The sequence below is a fragment of the Arachis ipaensis genome, chromosome B7 (assembly GCF_059453495.1).
Source record: "Arachis ipaensis isolate K30076 ecotype BB chromosome B7, ASM5945349v1, whole genome shotgun sequence".
Lineage (NCBI taxonomy): Eukaryota > Viridiplantae > Streptophyta > Magnoliopsida > Fabales > Fabaceae > Arachis > Arachis ipaensis.
In genome coordinates this window covers 1709460-1721762 of record NC_142442.1, presented here as the reverse complement: position 1 = coordinate 1721762, position 12303 = coordinate 1709460, and the positions used below count along the sequence as shown (strand labels likewise).

Here is a 12303-nt window from a genome sequence, read left to right as displayed (position 1 = left end):
TTCGAATCCCCAACATTTGTTTACACAAACTAACCACTAGACCAACCTAATAAAAATTTAATAAAAACTTTTTAAGCTGTAAAAACTTTCATAAAAATTTAATAAAATTATAAGAATTACGAGACTAATTAAACCTAATTATAATTACATACCAAATGCTGCCCTAGCTGCGATCCCATATGTCAATGAGAAAATCTTCTTGCTGAGATTAACAATGGAGCCTTCACTTTCAGATATTGTTTTAACCATCTCGGAGACCTCTTCTTGTCTGATGAACCTAAAAGATTGAACACGTTTTGTTGTTAATAGCTCCATGGTGCATATCTTCATTAGTTGTCTCCAATAGTCTCCATAGGCAGCAAAGGAAACGCTTGTTCCATTGTAAGTAATAATTCTAGCAAAAAGAGTTTCATGAGGCCTATCAATAAAGTTGAGATCTTGAGTCTTCATAATCTCTAGTGCCATTTCAGGTGAAGAAACTATGATGTGGGAGACTTCTCCTAGTTGAAGGTGCATTAAGGGTCCATATTTGGATGCTAAGTTTCTTAGGGTTTCATGGAGTTGTGAAGAACCAACAAGTTGGTGGATATTTCCTATGAGTGGTAGTTTACATGGCCCTGGGGGTAAATTCGTCTTATTACAAGTGGATTTCTTAATAACTAAATTGAATAGTACAAAGAGAAAGAGGAAGGTGGTTAGAATAAACAAAAGGTTTTCAAGATCCATGATATATATGCATGGTAGAAGGTTGTATATATTTGCCTACCATTATTATATAATAACTATGATATGTTGCTCAATAATTGATTATAAGTTGTCATTTACGAAAACAACAAATTAGTATCGGTGCATGAACACTAACAAAAACTCACGTTTAAATAATTCAGTGATTCATTGTCAGAGATGAGATGACAGAACCAATAGTTTTTTATCTAATACTCTATTCCAAAAATATCAATATTTATCAAATATATTTTTATTTAATAAAATACTATATATTAGATTAAATGATAAAAATATTGTTGAAAAAAAAAAAGATTTTTTTCGGATAAAATGATTGTTGCTATTTGCTCAAAAATCTTGTTGAGAAAAAATGACTTTTTTCGGATAAAATGATTGTTACTATTTAATCCAATAATAAATAATTGGTTTAACTGAATAACTAAATTAAATAGATAGAATATTAAAACAAAGTAAAATTTTTAATTTTTTACTAGGTGTCTAACGCAAAAAAAAAAAAAAAAAAAAAAAAAAAAAAAAAAAAACTCAAGAGCAAGCATATTATAATGATTTTTTTCTTTATTTTTGGTTTTTTTATCTCTCAAATTTAACTGTTAGAATAATTAGTTATTTTAAATATAATAAATATATAATTATAAATATTATATATATAATTATAAATATTAAATTAAATAATTTGTTATATACTCTGGCCAACAATATTAAATTGTATAAACTTTGATTCCAAATTAATAATTAAGTTTAATTCAACTCTAAAGATTAATTAAAAATTATGAAAATATTTAATAATAAAAAAATTAGCTAAAAACAGTCAGAATATATTTTATTTAATATTTATTAATTATTATCATAATTAATAAATATTAAATAAAATAAATTTTGACTTTTTTTTTTTGTTTTCTTATTAGCATTATTATCAAAAAAATAAGTGGTCAACATTTTTTATTTATAAACACTTTAAAAATTATATTTTTAAGGATATAAAACATATAATAAACTCAATGGTGCATATCTTTCGTACATGCCTCCAATACTCTCCATAGGGGACAAAGCCAATGCTTGTTCGATTGTAATTCATTACTCTTGCAAAGATAAGGTTTGGCCTATCACAAAAGTTTAGATCTTGAGTTTTCATAATCTCTTGTGCCATTTCAGGAGATGTAATTATGATGTGGGAGACTTCTCCTAGTTTAAGATGCATTAAGGGTCCTTATTTGGATGCTAAGTTTCTTAGGCATTCATGGGGCATTGATCCTACAAGGTTGTGCATGTTTCCTATGATGGGTAGTTTTCTTGGTCCTGGGGGTAAATTGGTAATATCCTTGGAAGAACTAAATTTCTTAATGGCTATTTTCAATAGCATAAAGAGAAAGAGGAAGGTGGTGAAGATAGAGATAAGGTTTTGAAGATCCATGGTATGTGGTGGAATAATGTATAGACTGAGGAAGAAGGAACTAATTGGAGATAGATATATCATATATGTAACTAAATAAACTATAACATGTATTTATAATCCTTTTCTTTACTGAAATAAAAATATAGATTTATTTAGAAAATAAAATATATCTATTTTGAGATCAATTTTGTACTTTTTCAATAAAACAAAATAAATTTTGAACATTGTTACTTGATATTTATTCTATTAGTTAGAATTTGTTACTATAATAAACTATTATTTCTCTTTGTATAGAAAGTTGTTAGTAGTGGATTTGATTACACATGCTGAGCTGTATAGTTTGTTAGTAGTGGGTTTGATTATACATGCTGAGTTGTATAATTTGTTAGTGCAGCTATACAATTCTGTTAGAAGTAGTGTTTGTATAAATAGCAAATTATAGCATTGTATTCTTTGAGTCTTATCATTATACAAGTTCAATTCTCAATTCCTTCTTGGCTTCTCTGTTCTTGTTCTTCTCCATGCTCACATGCAAATTTCACATGGTGCGGTGAGCGTGGATGGAGGAACGTTGAGATCCTGATTGAAGGATGAGAAACTTGCTCTCTAATTCACAATTCATTGACGTGATTAGAGAAGGATGATGAGTCCAACTTCACAGTTGAAGCGCTCGTTTGCGGTTTTTGGCTCGTGAATTTTTCTCCCCTTTTTTTTCTTCGTTTGATTTGAACTCACACAATTTCTTCCGATCTCCCTTTCTTCATACATGTTTGAAATCTCAGCATCCGCTCCTCTTCCTCATCTATTTCTTTTCTTCTTCTTTCTTGAACTCACACCATAAAGTTTGATGAGATCTTTATTATCTAACTGTCTTCCCGTTAAAGAGAGATAACGAGTTTTCGATCAACGAGATCAAGAAAGAAAGGTTACAACCACTTCTGGCATCTTCGCAGCAATGGAAGAAAAATCAAATTCAAGTGATGGATCCACAGGAGGTGGTCCTACGATGGACATGCAACAATTCGTAGCGTTCTTCAGTCAAGTGGCACAGATCCAGAGCCATATCAACAAGACAAATCCGAATCAAGATCTCTCAAGTCCTTATTACATACTTCCTTCTGAAAATCCAGGTATACCTATTACCAATGTAATCCTTACTGGTTCAAATTACAGTGCGTGGAGCAAAGCTATGATTAATGCTCTTACATCCAAAAATAAAATTGAATTTATTGATGGTACTATCCTAAAACCTGAGAAAACTAATCCTGATTTCAAGGCATGGCAACGATGCAATACCTATGTAGTTGCTTGGATTAACCTTTTCCTTAGTCCAGAAATCTATCAGAGTGTTCTTTGGAACAACATAGGCTACGAATTATGGAATGACCTTAAGCATCGCTACTATCAGGGTGATAGGTTTCAAGTAGCTGAATTGAATGAGGAGATTTATGCATTAAAACAAGGGAATTTGTCTGTTACAGCTTATTTTGCCAAACTAAAAATCTTTGGGAAGAGATTATTGATGAATTTAGACGTATACCTGCCTGTGATTGTGTTAAATGTGAATGTGGCTTAGGTATTGTTAGGCAACACAGGGAAGAGGACAGAGTCACCAAGTTTTTGCGTGATCTTGGAGAGCAATATTCCACTGTTAAGTCACATGTTATGTTAATGGATAATTTACCTAGTGTGAACAGAATTCTGTCAATGATCACTCAGCAAGAAAGGCAGCTGTTCAGCTTTGATAATGCCTTAGATGCTAAGATTTTGGCAGCCTCTTCTCAGCCTGACAACAAAGGTAGAAATCCATCTAAAAAGGGGCAAAATTGCATCAAATTGTAGTGCACTCATTGTGAAAAATCAGGACACATTTTGGATAACTGCTATAAGAAGCATGGTTATCCACCTAACTTCAAACCCCGGTTTGAGAAAAGGTCTCCTGTCCTCAATTGTCTTACTGCCGCAGACAATCCTGAAGATGAAAATGATGATTTCAATGTTCCACAATTGGTTAGAGGTGAACCAACTATTAATGAATTCACTCCAGAGCAACGAAAAGCTCTTTTAGCCTGCTCAACAAACAAGATGTGCCTCATTCTCATAGTATCAACCAGATTTCAGCCAAAGCAAATCCTTCTCCTTATACAAGTAGAATGGTAAATATTTTACAATTTGATTCTCATGCCAAAGCTCTAAATATTTCAATCAATAAACACAAACCATGGGTACTTGACACTGGAGCTACTGACCATGTATCATATACTCTGGCAGATTTTTAAAATTACTTCAAAGTTGATCCAATTATTGTCAAATTACCTAATGGAGCACTCACTATTAGCTGCATCATGGGCACTATTATGTTTTCTGACAATCTTTTTCTCACTAATGCATTGTTTATTCCCACTTTTAACTTCAAACTCATATCAGTTTCGAAACTTACTGCATCTTTACATTGCAAAATGAGTTTTTTACTGACAAGGCTTGTGAGATACAGGATCTGCACACTTTGAAGATGATTGGTGCAGCTAGCAATGTTGATGATTTGTACATTCTGCACAAAGAAGTCAAAGCTCTCCCTCACATCACAGCAACTTCCCGCAGCCAATTTTCTCAGTCTTTATGGCATGTTAGATTAGGGCATCCATCTCATGATAGGCTTGTTACATTGCAAAAGAATTTTGAGTTTATTGATTGTACAAAACACACAGAACCGTGTCACTCTTGCCATCTTGGCAAACAAAGCGATTACCCTTTTCTGTTAGTTCTAGTACTGCAGCTAATGTACTTGACCTCATTCATGTTGATATTTGGGGACCTGTTTCTGTTTCCTCTTTTACTGGAAAGCGTTATTTTCTTACTATAGTGGATGATTGTTCTCGATTTACTAGGATTTTGTTCATGAAAACTAAAGCTGAGGCTTCTTCATTGGTTAAAGATTTTGTCATTTTTGCTAAAACCCAATTTGATGCAGTGGTTAAAACAATTCACATGGACAATGGGCCTGAGTTTTTAATGCATGTTTTTTACAGCTCTAATGGCATATCTCACCAAAGAACTTGTGTGGAAACTCCACAGTAGAATGGCATTATTGAGCGCAAGCATCAACACATTCTTTCTATGGCTAGAACTCTCTTGTTTCATGCTCATTTACCAAAATCTTTTTGGAATTACAGTGTTGGACATGCGGTCTATTTAATTAATCGACTGCCAACACCCTTTTTACAAAACAAGTCTCCATATCAAGTTCTTTATAAAACTTTGCCAAATCTTTCCTTTCTCAGAGTCTTTGGTTGTTTAGCATATGCTGGCAGCCTTGCACGACAACGAGGCAAGCTGGATCCAAGAGCAAGAAAGTGTTTGCATCTTGGATTCAGGGAGGGCACAAAGGAATACCTGCTCTTTGATTTGTAAACTCGAGAGATTTTCCTATCTCGGGATGTCCAATTTTATGAGAATTGTTTTCCTTACTGTCACTCCAATAATGCCAATAATGACAATTTTTCAGCTTCCTCTCATTCATCTCATGTTGCATCTCATCCCTTTGATTATGAATTTTTGGAAGGGAGTCGGATACAAGTTTTAAACACTGATGATGCAGCCATTCAACCAAGCTTGCATCACCCAACTCTCATCCATCAGGAAGATAATGCTTCCTCTGAATTAAATAAAACTGATGAAATTCTCCCCTATCCTGAAATTCATGATCATTTAGAAACCACATCTGCATCACATGAAGGATTTTTAACTCATAATTCTGCTGCTCTGCCTGAATCCTCCATCATGCCTGAAGTTGCTAATGTAAGGAGATCAACTAGGCAAACTAAACCACCTACATACTTGCAGCACTATGAGTGTCAAACCATCAACACTGTTTCACCCTCATCGCAGCTCACTGCTCAAAGGTATCATCTCTCTAATGTCTTGTCTTATACTAGACTTTCTCCCATGCATTTTGCATTTTCTGTTGCTATTCAAAATTTAGAGCCTAAAACCTATGAGGATGCAATCACTCAAACTTGTTGGAAAGAGGCAATAAGAGCTGAACTGACTGCCTTGGAAGAAAACAAAACATGGAAGCTAACTTCTTTACCAATTGAAAAGAGAGCAATTGGATGTAAATGGGTCTTTCGTACAAAAGACCACCCAAATGGTACAGTGGAGAGGCACAAGGCAAGACTTGTTGCTAAAGGATTCACACAAGTGGCTGGTGTTGACTGTCGAGATACCTTCAGTCCTGTAGTGAAGCTAGGGACTTTGAGAGTGGTACTTGCTGTTGCAGCAGTAAAAGGGTGGCACCTTAAACAAATTGATGTCAACACAGCATTTTTACATGGTGAACTCGATGAGGAGGTCTATATGAAGTGCCTCCAGGTTTAGAAGTCTCGCCCGTCAAGTTTGCAAGCTTGAAAAGTCCTTGTATGGATTGAAACAAGCGAGTAGGCAGTGAAATTGCAAGCTCAAATCTGTTCTACTCGAGCTGAAATTCACTCAATGTAAATCGGATTACAGCCTCTTCACCAAGACTACTTCACTTGGATTCACAGCAATTCTCGTGTATGTCGATAATTTAGTATTGGTAGGTAATGATCTAAATGAAATTAACTCGGTTAAAGATGTTCTTCATGAGAGATTTCGGATCAAAGACATGGGAGACTTGAAGTACTTCCTTGGTCTGGAAATGGCAAGATCCAAGATGGGAATTGCTTTTACCAGAGAAAATATGTTCTGGATTTACTCAAGGAAACAGGATTTGTAGGGTGCAAACCTGCCACCACTCCCATCAATTATGGAGCAAAGCTCAGTAAAACTGCTGGAAAATTGCTCACTGATTCTAGTCAGTATAGAAGAATTGTGGGAAAGCTCTTATATCTAGCAAATACTAGGCCTGATATAAGCTATGTCATTGGGAAGCTAAGCCAGTTTTTGGACTGCGCCACTACTGAGCATTTGAAGGCGGCACATAGAGTGCTGCGTTATGTAAAAGGTTTCCCTACTGCAGGCCTCTTCTTCTCTGCAGAATCTGATTTGCAACTTACTGGTTTCTCTGTCTCTGATTGGGCTGGTTGTGTTGACTCTCGAAGATCTATCTCGGCATATTGTTTTTATTTGGGACCATCATTGGTTACTTGGAAGAGTAAGAAATAGCTTACAGTTGCAACCTCCTCCTCAGAAGCGGAGTATAGAGCTTTAGCTCTGGCCACCAGAGAAGCCCAATGGCTGAACTATGTTCTTCAAGATCTTGGTGTTCCAATCACAAAGCCTATTAATTTATACTGTGATAGCAATTCAGCTAGTTAAATTGTAACTAATCCTGTGTTTTATGAACATACCAAGCATATCGAAGCTGATTGCCATATAGTCCGTGACAAATTGCAAGAAAAGTTGATTCATCTTCTTCCTATTTCCACCAATAATCAAGCTGCCGACATTCTCACTAAACCTCTTGCTCCTGGGCTTTTCAATGCAGGTTATTCTAAGCTTGGATTGTTAGATCTCTTTTCTCCCAATGGTACGGTCCAAGCTTATGGGAGGGTGTTACTTGATATTTATTCTATTAGTTAGAATTTGTTATTATAAGCTATTATTTCTCTTTGTATAGAAAGCTGTTAGTAGTGGGTTTGATTACACATACTGAGCTGTAAAGTTTGTTAGTAGTGGGTTTCATTATACATGCTGAGTTGTATGTATAGTTTGTTAGTGCAGCTATACAATTCTATTAGAAGTAGTGTTTGTATAAATAGCAAATTATAGCATTGTATTCTTTGAGTTTCATCATTATACAAGTTCAATTCTCAATTCCTTCTTAACTTCTCTGTTCTTATTCTTCTCCATACTCACATGCAAATTTCACAAACATAAATAAAAATAAATATACTTTTGATTTAATTTCTATTTTATCAATATAATGTCTCATCAAACACTAAGGGTATAATAATATTCTAAATCAATTCTTAAAAAATTTTAGTCAAATATTTTTTAAATATTTTAATTTTTATTATTAAAATTTTATCAAACACATTGAAAAATAAAAGAATATTTTTTATTAAAAATATTTTTTGTATTAATTTAATCATACTCAAACAAGTACTAATTCAAAAGAAGTAGACGGACAAAAAAAATCTGAGGAAGTGGACAAATTAAAGATGCTTAGTTGATCACTACTCGATTGATTTTTATACGAAAAAGATAATCATTGCTCACCGATATTTCCATCGAAAATATCTGATTTTGAAATGGTATAAACCAAATTAATAAAACGTAGCAACAATGCTTTGAGGCCCATACAAAATTTGGAGCTTGAGAATATATATAATCACTTAGGTGTGCGATTAATAACGTGTGATGGAGCTTCAGCTATATAAGAGTGATCTTTTATGGTCGTGACTTTTTTTTACCAAAGATAGGAGATTCGAACCCGCAACTTCTTAATTAAGTAAATATGGGATTGGCAAAAATTAGAAAGATAGGAGACTCGAACCCACAACCTCTTAATTAAGTATGGAAAGTTTATGCCATTTGAGCTATTATTCATTCACTTTATGGTCGTGACTTTGTGCAAATCAAACTCAACGATTGTATCATTTAACGGCCTTTTTTTTACATATATAAATTACGGAAAAATTAAATGTTTATATAACAATAAAGTTAGAGGTGAAATAATTTTTAAATCAAGTCCATTTGAATTCTTTTTTGGAGCCGTTACCAACCGTCGTAAGAACTTTGCATTTTTAAATCGAAAAATATTACTTATCCTTTAAAATGTAGTATTTTGTCAATTTTTTAAAATTTATTATTATTTAATTAATTTAAATATTTATTTTTACGTACTAATTATTTAAAATATAAAAAAAAAATTATTTCCTCTAGTTGCACTGTTTTAAATCATGCATAGCGGTAGTTTTAAACCGTCGTCATTAGCTACGTGTCTTGTGTAATAGTAAGGAACAAGCAGAATTTGTGATGTTTAGCCATCAATTAGCCATCATCAATATTTTTAATAGTGTGAGATGACATCTAATAATATAAAATTAATCATTTTTCTTTTGATGATTAAGTGCCGACTAAATTTCAACAAAAGTGCTGTCTCCTAGACTTTCTCTATTCTAACGGTTATCCACAAAACTATCACCGTTTCTATGTCGATGGTTTATCTATTTGCGTTTTTCGGACCATAACGGTTGACATCAAACAGCGGTTTAAACCATTGTGACTCGAATCGAGAACCACCGTCGCTTGCAATTTTTGTTGCAGTGTTGTTTGTTGACTATATACTTCACTTTATATAATAATGTAATAACAATGGATTCATGTGTTATTAGAATTGAAATTTAATAAGCTTAACTCCACTTCAATTCGAAACTATAATTTATGAAACGAGAGATGCTTTATACCTATGAACTATTTATAAATAATTGAAACTATAATTTATGAAACGAGAGATGCTTTATACCTATGAACTATTTATAAATTTTATTTTTGAGAGATATATAAACTTGTAACAGAAATAGACAAATGTTAAAAAAAAAATTGAATAAAATATAATACATAAAATCATTCTTTTAATTTTCTCACAGCGGGAGATAATTTATAAGTGAAAACTCAGTCGCTAAATAACAATTTAGTTAAACTTGTCAAAATATTTAACGATTCTTAACTATAAACTTCACATGAAGTTAACTACACCTGAATTTTCATCAAATTTATATTAATTGTTAAGGTTGATGATGAATAATGGGAATCAAGCAGAGATCATTTCTTCTTCTTATAGTCATCCCAAACAACTCAGTCATATCAAGTTCCTCATTCTTGATTCCATTGGGAAGCTTCCAATCAAAATGGTAAAGAAATTGAGCAAGTGACAACTCCATGTTTGGTGTAGCAAATGCAATTCCAGGACACATTCTTCTTCCACTACCAAATGGAATAAACTCAAAGTTTGTGCCTCTATTATCAATTGAATATTCATCAACAAACCTCTCAGGCTTAAAATCCATGGCATCAATCCAATACCTAGGATCTCTTCCAATTGCCCAAGCATTGATAATAATTCTAGAATTGGATGGAATTTGATACCCTTTGATTTGGCATGGTTCTCTGTTCTCTCTTGGAAGTAACAACGGCACAGATGGATGTAACCTTAAGGTTTCTTTGATGATACACTTAAGGTATGTTAATTGGTGCAATTCTGATTCATCCACATACCCTTTGTTACCATAAACCCTTCTAACTTCAGATTGTGCTCTTTCCATCACTTTTGGATTCTTTATCATTTCAGCCATTGCCCATTCCACAACTGCTGAGGATGTTTCTCCACCAGCAGTAAATATGTCCTGCAAATGGATTAATTATAAATTTATAATAAAAATTTTGTTAAATTAATATGCTTATATATTTCACTTGATGAACACATGGCCTGTTTAGTTTCACAAAAACAATTAAACTGATAATAATTGTTTTTAGGGTAAAGTATATTTTTTGTTCCTGAAGTTTGATAAAAGTTTTAAAAATATCCCTAAGTTTTATTTTGTTTCAATTTTGTCCCAAAAGTTTTCGATTTGCATCAAATATACCCTTGATAGTTAATTTTTCAAAAAATTTAAGACCAATTCAACAACAATTTCATAAGAACAACTCTCAACAAAAACAAATCAAGCATAATTTTCATGCATTATTGTTAAATTGGAACAAAATTAAAATAAAATAAAACTTAGAGATATTTTTAAAGTTTTTACCAAACTTTAAAAACAAAAAGTATACTTTACCCTTGTTTTTATTAGACTAACCTGGATGATTGCTTTGATGTTGTCATCAGTCAAAGGATATTCAGATTCTATTTGTTGAAACTTGAGAAGAACATCAACTAGATCTTCACTACCTTCTTCTTCTTCTTCACATTTGCCATCTTTTCTATTTCTATGATCATCTATGATGTCTTGTAATACCTTATCAGTCTTTATATACAGTTCTTCAAGTTTAGCCTTGTCTCTACTCATCATTTCAAGCACTACTCTAATTGAAGGATACAGATCAGCAATGCAATTTCCTCCTCCTATTTGAATTGCTTTCTCAATAGATGATATAAAAAATTCTTGGTAGCTATATTTTTTACCTATATTGTCAAATAAAAGTCATACAATTATTAGATAGCAAATATGATAGAAATACATGTAATGAGATATAAATGTAACAACAACAACAATAATAATAATAATAATAATAATAAATGTAAAATTAAAATATTTGCACTATGTATCATTTTTTTTTTTTTTTACCAAATACTATTCTTGCTGCTATTCCGTAGGTCGTTGAAAAAATCTTGTGAGAGAGATTAAAAATGGAGCCTTGACTTTGAGATATTGCTTTGACCAACTCTGAAACCTCTGCTTCTCTTATGTGCCTAAAAGATTGAACACGCTTTGCTGTTAATAACTCCATGTTGCAGATCTTTCGTATATGCCTCCAATAATCTCCATAGGGGCCAAGGGCAATGTCGGTGCGATTGTAAGTCATGACTCTAGCAAAGAGAAGGTTTGGCCTATCACAAAAGTTGAGATCTTGAGTCTTCATAATCTCTTGTGCCATTTCAGGTGATGTAACTATTATGTGGGACACTTCTCCTAGTTTAAGGTGCATTAAGGGTCCATATTTGGATGCTAAGTTTCTTAGGCATTCATGGGGCATTGATCCTACAAGGTTGTGCATGTTTCCTATTATGGGTAGCTTTCTTGGCCCTGGGGGTAAATTGGTAATATCCTTGGAAGAACTAAATTTCTTCATGGCTATTTTCAATAGCATAAAGAGAAAGAGGAAGGTGGTGAAGATAGAGATAAGGTTCTGAAGATCCATGGTATGTGCTAGAGTAATGTATAGTTGAGGAAGAAGGAACTAATAATTGGAGAGAGACACATACATGTAACTAAATAAACTATGATAACATGTATTTATAATCCTTTTCTTTACTAAAATAAAAATATAGATTTATTTAGAAAATAAAAAATATCTGTATTTTGAGATAAATTTTGTATTTTTTAATAAAATACATAAATTTTGAACATAAATAAAAGCAAATATGCTTTTGATTTAATTTCTATTTTATCAATATAATGTCTCATCAAACACTAAGAGTCATAATATTCTAGATCAATTCTTAAAAAAATTTTAGTCAA

At 32.7% G+C, this 12303-nt stretch overlaps 1 protein-coding gene across 1 annotated transcript; it reads right to left on the bottom strand.

Moving 5' to 3' along the window:
* Window positions 1–9672: 9672 nt before the first annotated feature.
* Window positions 9673–12042, bottom strand: LOC107607972 (cytochrome P450 71D10-like). Its single transcript, XM_016309864.3, has 3 exons — window positions 11410–12042; window positions 10921–11246; window positions 9673–10467 (listed from the first exon to the last, which is right to left on the bottom strand). Exons 1-3 carry the CDS (start codon window positions 11981–11983, stop codon window positions 9850–9852), a joined length of 1518 nt encoding a protein of 505 aa, XP_016165350.1. The 5' UTR covers window positions 11984–12042; the 3' UTR covers window positions 9673–9849.
* Window positions 12043–12303: the final 261 nt, after the last annotated feature.

Coding starts and splice junctions, on each gene's coding strand:
- LOC107607972 (XM_016309864.3), bottom strand. CDS start 11,983: ATGGATCTTCAGAACCTTATCTCTATCTTCACCACCTTCCTCTTTCTC. Junction 11,247..11,409: donor AGCAGCAAGAATAGTATTTG/GTAAAAAAAAAA, acceptor TTGACAATATAG/GTAAAAAATATAGCTACCAA. Junction 10,468..10,920: donor ACATCAAAGCAATCATCCAG/GTTAGTCTAATA, acceptor ATCCATTTGCAG/GACATATTTACTGCTGGTGG.